The 17752-nt window shown below is 40.9% G+C and overlaps 2 protein-coding genes across 5 annotated transcripts in view; one reads left to right on the top strand and one right to left on the bottom strand.

The window, feature by feature from the left end:
- The window catches only part of Vkorc1l1 (vitamin K epoxide reductase complex subunit 1 like 1), a 54948-nt gene extending 42528 nt beyond the window's left edge, over positions 1-12420 (top strand). For 2 of the 3 annotated variants that reach the window (XM_050146334.1, XM_050146333.1), the window contains exons 2-3: positions 4209-4318; positions 7931-12420. In XM_050146334.1, coding sequence (XP_050002291.1) covers positions 4209-4318; positions 7931-8157 — 337 coding nt within the window. In that variant the 3' untranslated portion in view covers positions 8158-12420. The remainder of the gene's footprint in view (positions 1-4208; positions 4319-7930) is intronic. The other variant, XM_050146335.1, reaches the window with a different exon arrangement.
- A 4538-nt stretch (positions 12421-16958) lies between these two features.
- The window catches only part of Gusb (glucuronidase beta), a 23026-nt gene continuing 22232 nt past the window's right edge, over positions 16959-17752 (bottom strand). For both annotated transcript variants that reach the window (XM_050146300.1, XM_050146301.1), the window contains one exon: positions 16959-17304. In XM_050146300.1, coding sequence (XP_050002257.1) covers positions 17135-17304 — 170 coding nt within the window. In that variant the 3' untranslated portion in view covers positions 16959-17134. The remainder of the gene's footprint in view (positions 17305-17752) is intronic.

Below are 17752 nucleotides of genomic sequence, written 5' to 3'. Positions count from 1 at the left end.
GAAATATTTGGGGGTCAGGGGACAACTTGAGGTAACCAGTTCTCCATCCACCATGTATGTGAATCCTGAAGATTGAACTCGGGTTGTCAGGCTTGGCTGTAAGGGTCTTTACCCACTGAACCATCTGCATATTCCCACCTTATTTTTTGAAACAGTCGCTCACTGGTCAGGGACATTCTGATTTAGCTAGGCTGGCCCCTAGCAAGTCCCAGGTATTCACTTGCCTGTGCCTAACCCCCTAGCTGGGATTACAGGTGCTATCACACCTAGCATTTTACAGAAGTTCTGGGGCTTGAACTTGGATCTTCTTACTTACATTGCAAACACTTTACAAAATCAGCCGTCTCCTCATCCCCTCAGCCAGGTTTTGATGAGAAATCACAGTCTCCATTTCAAGCCATATAGGAAGTGCATTTAACTTTCAGGGACAATTAAAGGGAAAGCCACCAGATCTGAAGTTACTTGAGGAAACCCAGTGTGTTAATGTTGTCTGGGTGTTGTTTTACTGAAATATGGCATCTGAGAATATCTGAAGGCAAAGGATTGACAACTGAAACAAGATCAGTTGGTGTTTATGTAAACAGAAACATAAATCACCAAAGTCCTTAGCCACATGTTCACCCTTGCCTTCTCTGATGCCTTTAACCATTTATCAAAGGTTATTGTTGATGTCATAAGTCTCCTGACTCTAAAATTCCACTCATATCCTGACTGCCACCAAATTTATCTCTAGCTTGCGCTGCAAGTTGATAAATCTAGTTGCTTATCTGTCACCTCTACGTAGATGCATAAAGGCGACATAAACCTGTGTCCAAAGCTGAGTTTCGATCATATCTTTCCTAGCTCAGAAAACACAACTTCTTTTCCCAGCTACTCAAGTCAAAGTCCTCATTGTTGCATCATTTCTTTGTACTGTTCCATCTGGGAGCAAGTTCTGGGACCTGCACCTTCCAGATATCAGCACCTGGCTAACACTGAGGCTAGAATGCTTTTTATATTTATTTGTTTTTATTAGCACTATTATTGGTTTTTTGAGACAGGATTTCTCTGTGTAATAGTCCCGGCAGTCCTGGAACTCATTTATGTAGACCAGGTTGACCTGGAACTCACAGAGATGCACCTGCCTCTGCCTCTTGACTGCTAGGATTAAATACATACACTGCTACTTGTGGCTTATTTTTATTTTATCTAAAAATTTTATTTTATGTATTTGTGTGTATGGTATTTTGCCTACCTGTATGTCTGTGAACCACATGCATGCCTGGTGTTTGAAGACACCAGAAGAAGGGAGTTGAGTCAGAATCCCTGGGACTGGAGCCACAGACATTTGTGAGCTGCTGTGTTTCCCAAACTGAGGTCCTCTGGAAGAACAGCCAGTGTTTCTCCAGCCCCTAGCTTATTTTTATTTTAAAGTGTGTGTGTGTGTGTGTGTGTGTGTGTGTGTGTTCATTTATGTTTGTTCAGTGCCCAGGGAGGCCAGAGAGTATGTACTAAGATCCCCTGGAGCTGTAGTTACAAACAGTTGTGAGCTACCTAACAATGGGGTCTGGGAACTGAACACAGGTCCTTTTCGAGAACAATGGGTACTCTTAACTGCCAAGTCATTTTGCAGTCCCCTAGAATTATTATTATTTTATTATTTTGGACACAGAGTATCACTTTGTAGCCCAGGCTGGCCTTAACTTTTTTTTTCTCTCTCTTTTTTTTAATATATTTATTTATTATGTATACAATATTCTGTCTGTGTGCATGTCTGCTGGCCAGAAGAGGGCACCAGACCTCTTTACAGATGGGTGTGAGCCACCATGTGGTTGCCGGGAATTGAACTCAGGACCTCTGAAAGAGCAGGCAGTGCTCTTAACCACTGAGCCATCTCTCCAGCCCTGGCCTTAACTTTTTATTCTCTTCCTGCCCCAGCTTCCCAAGTCCTGAGATTATAGAGGTATACAACCATACCATTTCAAAATGATTTTTTTGTAAGGGTGGTGCCTCATGCACTTAATTGCCGCACTAAGGAGACAGAAGCAAATCTCTGAGTTCCAGGCCAGTCAGGGTTCCACAGTTTAAAAAAAAAAAAGTTTTTAATTCTTTTATTTTCTTTGTATGTTCCACCAATACTGACTCTTTGGCTGTTCAAACAAGATTACTTATGGGTGTGTGTATGCATGTTAATGGCATATCAGAGGACAACTTGTAGGGGTTGGTTCTTTTCTTCATAGTAGGTCCTGAGAATTGAACTCAGGTGGTTATCAGGCTTGGTGACAAAGGCCTGTCACCATTGAGCAATGCACCCCCCCTTTAAATTTATAATTTAATAATTTTTTAAAAATTTGTTATTATTGTATACAGTTGTGTGTGCATGATGTGGACAGGAATGGTGGTGGATGGCCATGGCACACATGTGGAGTGGATTCTCTCCTTCCACTTTTATGTGAGTTCTGGGGTTGAGCTCACTATCCACAGCATGCAGTAAACATCGATGTGCAAGACTGGAGCCACTCTGAGAATTAACTACAATTGCTACAGCTGGCTCAAATGGGAGATCCATTTCTAGTTGGTTATTTTTGTTGTTGTTTTGACACAGGGTCTCATTTTGTAACCCAGGCTGAACTAGGGACTCACTGTGTAGCTCAGGTTAGCATCACACTCATGATGATCCTTCTACTTCAACCTTCAGCTTGCTGGAATTACAGACATGCACCCCAGCCTCAGCTCCTTTTGTTGAATGTAGTCTTAGCCCCACTGTCAGCCCGCTGAAGCAAAATCTACCTTTTGTTGATAAGTCTTCACTAGGTCACTTCATTTTACCAGGTGCTGCCCTGAAACGTCCCACCCCCATTCTTCTGTGTATCTGAGTAGCCTTGTTCAATCCTGAATGTTATGTACTAGGTAATAATTTTTTTATTTTTATTTTTGCCATAACTAGAATGTAAGTTCCATGAGGGTAGTGCTGTCTGTAGGGTGCTGTACCTCAGTGTCTGTACTCTTCAATAAGTATTTGATGAATGAAGAGAATACATGTAAGTAATAGAACTGATAATCTATTTGTTTGAAATATGTAAGTCTATTTAATAAAAATTCTCTGTAGCTCTCACTTCCAAGATTGGAGTGGTTTTTTTCAACATCAGTGTGGAGGGGTTTTGTTCACTTGCTTTGGCATGAAGTCCTTTAAACCAGTGTGACTTGATCATTCATTCTTATTTTCAGACGTTTGTCTTTATAGCAAAGTTGAAGTGATATTCCAGTGTATCTTACTAAACTCTTCGGTTATTTCCTTTTTGAATTTAGGAAGCACTGTCATTCTGAGTTAAAGCAGAAGTCTCTTAAGGTTTTTAATCCAGTTACTGTTGGTCTGTTTGTATTATCTTATCAAATCATGAATTTAATAATGCATTTTTTTAAAAAGAAGGAGGATTCTAGCATGGGTAATAGAGGTGGGAAAGATAATAAAGGGGTGGACAGAATGAAATCTATACATGTATGGAACTGTCAAAGAACAAACTCAATAAAAGTTATTTTAAAAGACTCTGAATATGTGAAGTCACAAATTTTAAAGTTAAACTTTAATGAAAACAGTGGAATGTGAGGTATCAGATTTTTACTTGGGAAGCAGGATTTTAGAAGAGACCAGTGTTTCTGGTATTTCTCTGCATTCAACGCTCTGTCCTGAGGTATCTGTTTCTCATGTTTACCTTGGTGAAGTTTCCAGTAAGCATCTTCTTGGTCTGTTGGTTTTGAGTACAGCTTTGGAAGGGACCACATCAGTAGTTTTCAGCGGGGGCACTTAGAAGTGGCTGAGGCTTCGGTTGGGTCACAGCTGAGAGTGGGAAGTGGAATGGGTGGAGGACAGGGACCTTGCTAAACAGTGTAGTGCAAGAACAGCCCACACTTTTAAAAATTCCCTAGTTGGAAAGGTTTGAGAGGATGATGTGAATTGAGAGAGCTTTCCCTTGAGTACAGTCAGGGGGTCTTAGGTGGAGATAAGAGCTTTTTAGGGAAGTTTTATTAAACCATCAGTTTAAATCAGACACAATACAGGAGTTAGTGATTGGCCTTCCTCTGTGCATAAATCATTCTTGGAACAAAAGATATTTAAGTGTTTTGTGAACATAGTTTATTTTGGAATTGGATAACATTCTCAAATAATTTTACATTTTAAAAATTAGGGAATCTCAAATATAGGGTTACTGGTTTTCCTTATTTTACAGATGGGGTCGAGGATTTGGTCTTTTGGGTTCCATTTTTGGAAAAGATGGTGTATTAAACCAGCCAAACAGTGTCTTTGGACTTATATTTTATATACTACAGTTATTACTTGGTAAGTATTTATACAGAGATACAGAAGTAAGCTTGTTATACCCATTCAATGCTTGTGTCTTCGCCCTAAAGTATATCATCGTAGTAAAAAGCACCTGCTGATGATAGAGAACCACTTTGGTGCAGCATATTTTTGTGAAAATGTGATTCACTGCTTTTTATAATTTATTGACCTTGATGTCAGTGGACCTTTAGTCATGACTCGCAATGTGTCCTGATGTCCAAAAACCCAGCCACATTTGTGGAAATTATTACTCCAGTCTTCTTGTAAGCTCTTTTTAAAAATGACATTATAGACTCGAGCTATTTTAAAATACGACATATTAAGTAAACAGCAGTAAGCTGCTATAATTTTCATCGCATTTTTGTATCTACTGTTTCTGTATCTAGTGGGTCTTTGGTTTGCCCCCTGTGGTACTGGGATCAAACCCAGAATTGTATAATTGTGTTACATCTTCAGACCTGCCTTTTGCTTTAAAAAAAAAAAAAGTCTTATGCTCTCTTATTTTCAATATCAATGTCCTAAGTGTCTGTGAACTTCTCAGTTTCACATTTTTACTAAATAATGCCACAGGGATCCGTTTTCTTTAAAGCACCTCCCTCCTTGAGTTATTTCCCTGAAATAAATTTCCAGGTGTGAGGTTAATGAGTCAAAAAAGATTTTTTAAAATGTATTTTATCAGTTATTGCCAAATTGCTGTCATCCCACCCCCACCCCACTCCTGTCATTTGGTCTCCATCTAATCTTCATTTTTTTTCCTCTAATCTTCATTTGAAAGGTTGTTTTCTTGTCAGATTTTCTAGTTATCAAGTATCAGTAGCCATCTTTGTAATTTGACTGTATTTTAATGTCCTCTTGCTGCCCACTAAGCTTATTTGTGATAATCCTCTTATCCTTTGAAATATTGGTTTTGTGGTTTCTCTTTGGGTCTAGTGCTACCATTTGTGCTTTGCAATTCAACTGTTTAATATTCTGTTCCATTGTTTGCCAGCTCTTCTGCGCAATGATTGGTTGTCTGCAGTTGGCTTGTATGATTCACATTTGGAATATGATTTTTTCTAAAAAGTTTTATCAAGTTTATCTAATTCTGAATGCACATATTTATCCTGCAGAAATAGGAATGATAATGCAATTTAAAATAGCAAAGCTATCACTGGGAACTCAGCAGTAAGTAACGGCTGAATTAATGAGGGCATATCCATATTAGAAAGTTCTGTGTAGTCATTAAAGCAAAAGTGAGTGTGAAAAGATTAAGATGCTGTCCCGAAAAAAAAAAAAAAAACACAAGCAAAATGGGGTTTAAAGAATAGGGTAATCATGTTTGTATGTGCGTGTAAAAGCATGGTGAGGGATTCTGTGGTTGGAAGGAAGAAGTTTCATCTCTAATTTATTGGTTCTGAGGGATTTCTAAAGTATAATCCCAAATCAAGGAACAACTCCTTTCCCCTTATAGGAAGGTGCTTAGGGAAAACAGTCATCCATGCTTATGTGGGAAATCGAGGCAAGACAGGTTTCCATTTATAACAGTAATGTGTTGGTTCCATTTCATGATGCATAGTTTCATCGTACGCATTATTCCACTCACGGTTCCTGACTTTGTAGTTTTCACGTGCTTCTGTAGTGTCAGTTCTTTTGAATCATCTAACACATCCCTGGTGGACTATGTGACTGTCATCATTTAAAATTAATTTTTTCACATAGTGCTATGTGGTGAAAAGTAATCCCACCTCAATTCCACCTCACTTTATCTCCTTTGCCCTCACCCCCCACCAGTTTATGGTTCTGGATTGTTTTTGCATATATAAAAGATACAAACACATGGTCTTAATTTCTTTCTTTTCAAAACATAAAAAACAAATGCTGTGTTTCCTGTCCTACAGCTTACTTTCTTTTCTCCCCCTTTGATTCTTCTTTTTTTGCTTGACTGATCTATGATCTATCTTAATGATCATATATGTATGTGTGTGTGTGTGTAGTTTGTTTGTTTTGTTTTTTTAAGACAGGGTTTCTCTATGTTACAGCCCTGGCCTTCCTGGAATTCTCTTTGTAGTGCAGGCTGGTCTCAAACTCACTGCCTCAGCTGGAATTAAAGGCATGCACCACCACTGCCCGGCTCTTTTTCCATATTTTTATATGGACACATTGTTTTTTTTTACAGCTATATAATATTCTATTGTTAGAGTTATGGCATATTATAAAGTTCTCAGTTTTTCCTCAAATAACAAGTGCCTGCATATGCCGCAGTTATAGAGTAACAGTACTTACAGGGCACTCTGAGCACCTTATTGTAGCTCAAATACTCAAGCTCTAGCTGAGCTCACTTAATTCTCACAACAGATTTAGGAGGTAACTGTTGAAGTATGAGCAGAGAAAAATGCAGTACTTTATGTATCATTTTATTTTTTGTTTGTTTGCTTGCAGTGCTGGTATTAAACCCATAGCCTTGTGCATCTAGATGATAAGAGATCTACTACTGATCTTCATGTCTAGCCCACCAGTATCATTTCTTGAAATATTTATTTGTGTACAAATAAATAGATGAGACTAGAACTCATGGCCGTGGCTGTCCTTAGATTCACAGAAGACCACCTTCCTGTCTTCCCTTCCTGAGTGCTGGGATTATAGAGTGGATCGCCATGCCTGGCTCTTGCATCATTTTAAAACTTTAACAAAGATGTCAACACTCTTAGGCTTCGACTTTTAGCATAGGTGATTTAGCTCAGGTGGGGGCAGTGCAATTTGAGAAAGTTGAACATAGTCTAGGCTTTGTTGGCACACTAGCTATAAGCTCTGCCTTTTTTTTACCTTGAAAAGTAATGTGTATAGACATGGTGTCACTGGCATAGTCTTTGTGTCTCTGATATTAGGCAGTTATAGAACAGTACAGTACATGTGAAGGGAGTCAAGACTCCAGACACACTTTTGTCTTGAGCCCTGGCTTCAAATACCCCCCTCTTGGGACAGGCCTCCAGTCTTTAGTTCTTCTGCCTCAGCCCCAGAGTGCTGGATTTCTGACATATGCTACCACCCCTGGCTCAAACTGCCTTTTTTCCTGATTGTTTTGATGCACGTGTGGCTTACTGGCCTGCTAGTTACCCTTATTTACCAGCTAGCTATCCTAAAGTGTTTCAAAGCTTTATGTTTTGTTTTTTCCTCTTCAGCCAGTGTTCTCTAGGGTATCACCAGGTCTGGGTCTTTGGTAAATTCCATCTAAACATTCTCCCCAGATAGGGAACCTACAGTGGACATCAGAGGGGAGGATCTTACCCAATAGGTATGGCTTCAAAGGAAAGCTGCAGCCCTCGTTCCTGTGCTCTTTAGGAGACTGTCAACATCTTTGCCTAAAGTGATTGCAAGCTTGCATAGTTCATGTGCATACTTCTTGTGAAATAGTAACAGATCAGATACCTGGCAGCTCTGAAGCAGTCCTTTCAGTAAAATTTAGCCTGCTTAATGTTAAAACAGACGGGTGGTTTTTGCATTCTGTTTTCAGAGTCAAGAAGGTAAGGTCATTATTGATACACTACTGCTTTTAGCCACAGCTTGTTACTTATCAGTTAAGAAGCTTCTGTCCAGGCCAGGCCCTGATCTAGCCATATCTCTCTCTTGCAGGCATGACGGCCAGCGCAGTTGCAGCTCTTGTTCTCATGACCTCCTCCATCGTGTCCGTGGTGGGGTCTTTGTACCTGGCCTACATTCTGTACTTTGTGCTGAAGGAGTTTTGCATCATCTGCGTCACCACATATGTGCTGAACTTCATTCTCCTCATCATCAATTACAAACGACTAGTTTACTTGAATGAGGCTTGGAAGCGACAGCTGCAGCCTAAGGAAGACTGATGGCTGGCAGATTCCCACTCGACTGTCTCAAACACTTCTTTCATTAAGTTTATTTTGCAAGTTTTTTTTTTAATTCACAACAGACACTTTCCCTGAGAATCCTAAACTGGTTTTTTAAAATACTGTAAATTAGAAGGGGCCCTAGCTATTTTCTGTGTCAATCTTCATTTTAAATCTGGATACAAAAAAGGATACACCGAGCCAATCAAAGACAAGCTTTAACTTTACCTTGAAGATGTTTCTGAGATAATAAAATGTAGCCCTTGCCCCTGGTCCTTAACCGTAAAGTAAGCAGCCATTGCTAGTAATTCTTTAATGTGTAAAAATTCAATTTCAGGTATAAGAAATGTGATCATGAACATGAAAATATTTTAGAATAGATACTGTATTAAATATTGCCATGTTTACAATATGTAATATGTTTTTAGCTGATGGATTTAAACCTGTAGATTCAATTAGAGTCCATTCATGTGATATTTGTAAATAAAGGTAGAAACATTGGATCCACCCCTGCAGAACTTACTGTACAGTTTAGTTGAAGTGTAGCAATGAGGAATTGTCAGCTCATCATGACTGATACATAGTGGAGAGATAGTAGACACCAACAGAACATCTTGGGAACGTGCTGACAGCCCTGGTGCGGGATTGACAGCAGAAACAGTAGGGTGCTTGGTTCCCTTCCATCTCCTACTCTGAGAGGAGGAAGTTAAATTTGAACATCCAAGTCAAGTTTGACTAGTAATAAAACTGGATGGATCCTAACTGTTTAGCATGTCATGTGACCAGACCTTTAATTCCAAGGCTCTTGGGACACTGATGGTAGGGAAATGAAGAAAAACTGAAACCACTATGGCATTTTTGGGCAAAGCTTCTTAAACAGTAGCTGACTTTTCAATACAGATGTGTTCCTTTGAAACTGGTGCCAGTCAGCTCAACAGTATTAGCACAAGCCAAGTGCTCCAAGGTCGGTCCATAGTGTTTCCTTTCTCATTTCTTCTTGCACTAAGGATTGTCAGTAAGTGTTTCAGAATCACATATTGAGTTTGTAAACCTTAGGGCTGACACGAGGACCAGTTTGCTGACTCAGAAGAAACACAACACATAGAAAGACCTGGAAGTGAGACCTGGAGCCTTTGTCCCACTCCAGTAGTCACACAGCAGCAGTGAGAAGAAACCCTGGAGGACATGGTGACTGTGTTTCTCTGGTTAGCATCTTACAGGAGATGTTAAAAGTGCCTTCTGTCTTAAATCTCAAACCAAATCATTCTGTGTGTTGGACTGGGGCAGAAGTATCCCTCCTTTCATTCCTTACCGTGAAACAGAGAACTTGCATTCTACCAGAAGGGGCTGTGCGGCCATTTTATTCCTTGGGTTGAGAAGTAGTGGAAGTGTTTTTGTTTATGATTTAGTTAATCATTATGTTAAAAATATGCAACTAGATGGCAAATTTGGAGACCTTTTATTTGCCTTCTATTTGGAGGGAGGGAACAGGCTTTGCTTTGTAAAGAATGGTCAGCAGTCGCTGAGTGGTTTACGACCTTCAGTCACAACTGATGCACTGTAGGAGTTCTGGCCCAGGGCAGGTATAAAACATGAATTGTAATGCCCTTTTAGTAGGTTCTAACCAGTTTCTTAAGACAGCTTAATTCTGATTTCATCAAAGGTTGTGTTTCCCCACGAATGTGAACATTTCCATGACTGTCTTACTATGTACGCATTGTTGTCTTCTGAAGTAGTTAAAGAACTTCTAGAAAGTACTGACTGGTATTTATGGAGGACCAAGTCCTCATGGGAGAACTGTACAGTGAGATCATCTCGTACACCTTTGTCCAGCTCTCCCAAGGCAGTGGAAATGGCTAATAGCCAAGATTTCTGCTACTTATATATCAAGGCTGTGCTAAACAAGTCCCTTGGGTCCCAATTCCAAATTATCTTTTCTATCTTTTACCACTCAGCAGAGTGGTGTTAAAGCTTGTCTTGACATTACAGGTGTCTTCAACACTTACTCAAGAAAAGGTGAGAGTATCCCATCCACCACATCCGTCATGGTTTCCCTTTGCTTTCCTCAGTCTTGGGAGTACCACCATTATAGACTGTATGAATTTTTTGTTTGTTTATTACATTCCTGTGCCCTAACAGAATGAATACCCTTTTCTCAGTGAGAGTTAACAGGTGCTGTCTGAAGTAAGAATGCTGAACTGTGTGCTCACGCTTGACTTTGGGCTGTCATTTGGGAGGTAGAAGCAGGAGGGTCAGGAGTTCAAGGTCATCCTTGACTACTTAGAAAATTAGAGATCAGCCTTAGCTATAGCAGCTCCATCCTTAAAGTAAAAGAAAGAAAAAAAAAAGAAAGAAAGAAAAGAGAAGAAGCATTTGCTAAAGTATAATATATGTTCTCAGTAAGCAACCCTATTGTGTTTTATTTGGTAGTTTTGCCCTGAGGAAATTCAGGTTCCTCTCTGTACCTTCTATTAAACCTAGTAGAATGGGGGAGAAAAATACTGTGCTATAAAACTGCTAATATTATTATGACTGTTTCAGACTGAATATTTAAACACTGAAGAAGCTGGGTTTGGCTGGGCATAGTGACACACACCTTGAATCCCAGCATTTGAGAGTCAGGGACAGGTGGATCTCTGAGTTGGAGGCCAGCCTGGTCTAGATAACCAGCTCCTGGCCAACCAGGGTTATATAGTGAAACCCTGTCTCAAAAAGCATACCCACAAAATAATAATAAACACTGAAGCAGAACTAACAATAAATGCGGAAGGGAAGACTAGGAGGACAATGACTCCTACAGTAATTCTGTGAAGCCTTTCACTCCACATTGATAGTATTTGTAGGAATATGAAAAGTTCCAACTAGGCATGCTCCAGGACTGTGGCTGGCCCTTCCCCACAGCTGGTTTCTATCAGGAGGATAAACTGGAACAACTCAGGTCTAACAAGTTGCACTAGCTGCATTCCAGAAATTACTTTTGCTTCATATATGTAGCCTCTCCTTCGACTCTTTTGTTATTGTTGTTCTTTTGTATATTTTTAAACACACATGATCTCTGTAGCCTAGGCTGTCCTAGAACTCAGTATGTAGCTCAGGCTGGCTTCAAAGTTGGCATTCCTCCTTAGCCTCCCAAGTGCTAGAATGAGTGGTTCAAATTTATTATATGTAAGAATGTTGAAAGACATAGACTTTTTTCATACAAAGAGATAAAGCCCACTTGTCATTCTTGCAGAGGACTTGGGTTCAGCTCCTATCACCCACATGTCAGCTTAACAACAGTCTGTAACTCCAGTTCAGGGGATCCGATGCCCTCTTCTGGCTTCCAAGGGCACTGCATGCATATGGTGCATAGACATTAATGCAGGCAAAACACCCATACATACAGAAAAGTATTTCATTTGGCACAAGATATCCTTTACCTATGAGGTAAGATAGAGGACAATGAGATTAATATTGTTGCTTTTTTTGTTTGTTTTTATTTATAATTATTTTCAAAAGACTACAGTGAAAGTGTAGCCGGGCATGGTAGCACATACCTATAATCCTGGCCCTTGGGAGGTAGAGACAGGAGGACCAGAAGTTCAAGGGCAACCTTGGCTTATATGAGACTTGTCTCAAAAGCAAAAATTAAAAACACTGCTCAGCAATTACTTCCTAAGCTATAGTTGGCACCATCAGTTGATTCTGATGAATATTGACAGGTGGTGGCTTTACCTTAAAAGTCAGGAAAATGTCAGCAAAGCTCCTCACTGTCTTTTCCAGGAACTATTTGGGGATATGGATTTTACCCACCCCTGTGTTTTCCTCCAGCATACATCAGTGAACCTGCCCCTCTACACCTTTTAGCATTTGAGGCAGCACATTTATGAATCCGAATTTGTGAGTACAACCCTACAATCAAAGGGCAGAGTAGGATTCTAGGCACTTGACCAAGCATCCCCTGCCCCCTTCTGAAACTAATTGGCCCAGAAGAGATGAACTGTTATGAAGCTGTATTGAGCATGGCCTAAATAATAGGTGTATATGACCTGTGAAGTGTGTCCATCTAAAATATTACTCATGCTTTGAAAGCTCCTGAGGAAACATTCATGTAAAAAGTTCACTGGGAAGATTCCCTCTCTAATATAGATAGAAATATTCTTTATCAGAGATTTAGGATACCATTTTGCTAACTGGTAAATAAAAACATGTAAATATGTAAGAATGTTTATTTGTTGCACATAACTTTTTTGGTATAAAATAAATGTAGACGTTACCTGTGGACATTGTGCTGCCATTCTTACTTCGTTGTGGAGCCCTCAAAACGAAGCTGGATGAAATGAAGTCTCGAGTCAGGAAGAACGTGCGGATCCTGGTACTGTAACCCTGCCCCTACACATACTAACTTGAAGCCTTTTCTCTTAAATCCCGGGTAACTTATAGGTGATGCAGATTTCTTAGGGATTATGTTCTTGGATTCCTGTGGATTTATTACATATGTGATTGTTAAGAATCCATGATAGGGCCAGGTGCTTTGGGATCTTAGTCTTTAATCACAGCAGAGGCAAACATAATTCTGTGAGTTTGAGGCCAGGCTGGTTTACATAATACATTTCTAGGACAGCCAGAGTTACTTGGTGAGACCCTGTCTTTATAAAAAAAAAATCAGGGCTGGAGAGATGGCTCAGCGGTTAAGAGCATTGCTTGCTCTTCCAAAGGTCCTGAGTTCAATTTCCCAGCAACCACATGGTGGCTCATAGCCATCTATAATGAGGTCTGGTGCCCTCTTCTGGCCTGCAGGCACACATGCAGAAAGGATATTGTATACATAACAAACAAACAAACAAACAAATAAATACTTAAAAAAAATATATTAAAAAAATAAAAATAAAAAAAATCAATAATAGGGGCTAGAGAGATAGCTCAGTAGTTAAGAGAGCACTTGCTGCTGTTGCAGAGGACCTAGGTTCAGTTCCCATTGCTGACATGGTGTCTCACAACCACCTGTAAGTACAGCTCCAGAGGTAAATAATCCATGACAGGGCTGGGGACATAGCTCAGCAGAAAAGCATCTGTTTACTGGGCTGTAAGCTTAATTCCCATCAGCGGGGGAAAAAAAAAAGGCAAAAAGCCAGATATTGGTGGCACATGCCTGTCATCCCAGGACCTGGGAGGTATAAGTTTGAGCATCAGGAGTTTGAGGGCATCTTCAACTACATACTGAGTTGGAGGCCAGCCTAGGCTGTGTAGGATGCTGCCTCAAAAAACAACTGACAAAGAATGGCTCAGGGGTTAAGAGCACTGGTTGCTCTTCAAGAGGACCTAGGTTTGACTCCTAGCACCTGCATGGGAGATCACAACCATCTGTAATTCCAGTTCCCAGGGATCTGATGATCTCAAGAACCAAGTGTGCAAATATGTGTGTACAGTGGTGTACAGACAATCATTCAGGCAAAACACTCATACAGATAAAAGGGAGGAGGTGGTGGTGGTGTTGACAATAGATGTTACATAGACTGTTTTAGTATGTCTTTCCATAGCTTTCTTTGAATTTTCCATCCCTATAGTCTGTTGTTGATTGTTTTACTTTTTAATCTTTTGGCTTTTTGGGGGGCCTACCACCCAGCTCCCAAATAAATCATACACAGAGGCTTATTCTTACTTATAAATAAATGTCCGACCTTAGCTTGGCTTGTTGCTTGACAGCTTTTCTCATCTTAAATTATCCTGACTACCTTTTACCTCTGAACTTTTACCATTTCTTAATTCTGTTTATCTTACTTTCACTCTTACTCTGTGGCTGACTGGGTAGCTGGGTGTCTGGCCCCTGATGTCCTCCTCTCCTCTTCTCCTCCCTCTTCTCCCAGAGTTCTCCTCATATTTATCCTCTCTGCCTGCCAGCCCCGCCTATTTCTCTCTCCTGCCTCACTATTCAGCTTCTTCAGGTGTTTTAAACAGGGACACCAACACAGCTTCACAGAGTTCAACAATTGCAACATAAAAGTAACACATCTTAAAATAATATTCTACAGCAGTCCTCTAAAGAGGTAACATCTAGAAACAGAGAGTCCATTTGAAATCTAAGCCATCCTTCACTGACTAAACTGTGTTTTATGTGAAACTTTAGGAGCTGGGTTTGGGATGTAGTCGTGTTGATAGCTTGCATGGGTGGATGTATACAGACCAGGTTTGGTATAAACTGGGAGTGATAATGAGTACCATAGTCCCAACACTTGTGAAGTGGAGGCAAGAGGACCAAAGCATTCAAGGTTGGACCAGTAACAGGTTCAGTGAGTATGGCAGTTGCTTTATCCTGACAGCCCGAGTTTTATCCTCAGGACCCACATGGTTGAAGAGGAACACCCATTCCCACAAATTGTCCTCTGACCCACACATGGACTCTGTTTTGCAGTACAATAAAGAGACTAATAATAATTTTAAAAGTTCAAGATCGTCCCATATTAAATACTAATTTAAGAGATTAGCCCAACCAGGTGTAGTGGTACACACCTTTAATCCCAGCAAAGGCAGGCAGATCTCCGAGTTTGAGACCAGCCTGGTCTACATAGTTCCAGAACAGCAAGAGAGAACCTGTCTCAAAAAACAACAAAAAAGAAAGACTGGCCTAGAATACATGAGATCCTGTCTCAAAAAACAAAAAAGACCATTTTAGGACTCAAACCATAATTTATCTCTAATTTGTAAAATGTTTACATGTCTGTTCCATTTACATATTGTCAACTAAGGAGCTTTATTTAAATTTATATTAAACCAGGGGCTGGCCGAAGAGACAGTTAAGAGCATTGGCTGTTCTTCCAAAGGACTGGGGTTCAAGTCTCAGCATCCATATGGTGGTTTACAACTACCTACAACTCCAGTTCCAGGGGATCTGACATATTCTGGCCTCCATCGGCACCAATCTAGGCATGCACATGGTACCCAAACACTCATACACAGAAAATAAACAAATTAATAAAATATTAGTATTTATATTAAGCTAAGACAAAAAAACTTGATTATTTTGAAATTTTTAAGAGGTCCATGGTGACATGAAATACAGTTCTCCTAAAATCCCTTCCCACTTGAACTAACAACAGTCTGAGTTTTAAATGATCTCAGGATAGTAGGAGGAGGCTCTTTTCATGGGTCTAGGAAGGAAGACTGGAAAGGGAGGTGTAGAGAGGCATGCAGCTGTCCAGCCGTCTTCCACCGGACTGGCAAGCTCGGGAGCCCTTTTCAGGACACCCATCCTCATGCCGGTGTGGGCCTTGGGAAGAATACTGTGCTGTATATACCCTTGCCTCAGTGGAGCCTCAGGACCAGGGAAAGACTTAGCAAGATAATAGGTCATCACTCTGGATGTACCAGCCACAGAACACTCACTTATATAGGCCCTGCTTAAAGAGCCAGGCCCTCGCCATGGCATTGCTAAGAGCCATTGGGCTTCTACACAAATCTACCCTGTCAAGTTTGAATTATAAAGAAGCCCATGGAGACAGTAAAGTACTCGTGGTACATGCATAAGAACCCTGGTTTCAGCCCTCAGAACTCATACCTCAGAGCTGGGCTGGGACTGATGGCATGTGCTTATAATTTCAACACTGGGGAGACAGGCTAAACTGAGTGAATTCTTCCCTAGTCTGAGACTCTGTCTCAGGTGGATAGCACCTGAGATTGTTTTCTGGCCTCCTCAAGCATTCGTATATACCCAAAGACTAGGCTGGCATTGCGGTCACAATTCAGACTCATATTTGAATCACTTGTCCTCTCAGTCATGGAAAGTGGTCGTCAGTTGCTGCACTATGTAGGGACTTCTCTATGTATGTGAATACCCATGGAACTGTGACTAATCTGTGGGGCGTTTGTTCTGAGACAGGTCTGCCTGCCTTTCCCTCCCATGTACCACTCCACCCAGCTCCTTTGTGGAGTTTAATGAGTGGAGTCTTTGGTTTTTTCAGACAGCTCTGGTTGTCCTGGGACTCTTTGTTGATCAGGTTGGCCTCAAACTCAAAGAGATCCTCCTGCCTCCACATCCCAAGTGCTGGAAGGGATTAAAGGTATATGCCTCCACCACTGAGCTGAGTCTTTGACTCTTACTGGGTCAAGACTAGACAGTTTTGATGCCCAAGCATGGGAGTTGGGACAGGGAATAGTCTGTCACCTGTAGCACTTGGAAGCCAAAATTAGCCAGGTGGGTAGTGGTGTACACCTTTAATCCCAACATTTAGGAGGCAGAGGCAGATGGCTATTTTGAGGCCAGCCTAGTCTGTAGAGTGAGTTCCAGGACAGCCAGGGTTACACAGAGAAACCCTGTCTTGAAAAACTAATAATAAGTACAAATTTATTTATTTTACGTGTATGGCTATTTTCCCACATGTATGTGATACCTGCAGAGGCCAAAAGAGGGCTTTTATATCACCTAAGAAATTGAGGGTTTGTTTTTGTTGTTTTGATTTGAGACAGGGTTTCTCTGTGTATCCGCTCTGACTGTCCTGGAACTCGCTCTGTAGACCAGGCTGGCCTCAAACTTACAGAGATCCTCTTGCCTCTGCCTCCTGAGTGCTGGGATTAAAGGCGTGTGCCACCACTGGAATGGAGTTTGTAATCGCAGTTGTCCACCAAGTGCTAGGACTTGAACTTGGAATCTCTGAAAGAACAGCCCACGCTGTTAACCTCTGAGCCACTTCTCTAGCCCCTTACCTTATCTCTTAAGGATGTGTGAGTGCCCAAAGCCTGATGCCAAAACCTGATGTAGAAATGACCTCAAACAGTTCTCAGCACGCAATTACTGAGCTCAAGCACAGATATTCATATGCAAGTCATTATTCCCATACAAGAAAGCCTTTATTATCACTGCTAATGTTCCCTTCTAGCAGATCACAAATCCAAAGTAAAGAAACTCTGGCACCAGGAACTGTCTGGGGATGCCTGCTGTGTTGAGAAAATGCTTTTCATTTATTTCATCAGAGGTTGCATCTGCAGTGAGGTAGTTCTAGCTTTAGAATGTCAATGGTCTGGTTCCCAAACACTGGGTCATTGGCATCGAATGGTGATCCATGGTTTCACTGACAATCCTCCAGTATCTCTCTCGCAAAATAAACGCTGCACTTTTGGGCTGTCTCTGACGAGTGAAGATCCCCTTCTTGTTTCCTATTACTCTGATTGGTGCTTTTTTTAAAAAAAAAAACAAACAAAAAAAAACAAGGGGGGTTGATAAGATGACTCAGAGAGTAAAGAACTTGTCATTAAACCTAATCACCCCAAATTCAGACAGCTCTGGTTGTCCTGGGACTCTCTTTGTTGATCAGGCTGGCCTCAAACAGGCACCCACACGGTAGAAAGAGGAAGCAGACTTCCCAAAGTTGTCTAGCTTCTACTTGTGTCTTAGGGCACGTCAAATCTCCCACCTACTCCCCCACATGCTAAATAAAAATGTAAAGTTTAAAATACTATGGAGGAGCACACATTTAGTCCTAGCACCTAGGAGGCAGAGACAATCAGATCACTGAGTTCCAGGCCAGCCTGGTCTACAGGTCAGCCAGGGTTGCATAGTGAGACCCTACCAAGAGTTGGAGGTGAGCTGAACCCAATTTTTTTTTTTTTTTTTTTTTTTTTG

Source organism: Alexandromys fortis, unplaced genomic scaffold (genome assembly GCF_014885135.2).
Source record: "Alexandromys fortis isolate MF-2015 unplaced genomic scaffold, M_Fortis_MF-2015_v1.1 scaffold_56, whole genome shotgun sequence".
In the NCBI taxonomy this organism is placed as follows: Eukaryota; Metazoa; Chordata; class Mammalia; order Rodentia; family Cricetidae; genus Alexandromys; species Alexandromys fortis.
This window is presented reverse-complemented; position numbering and strand designations above follow the sequence as displayed.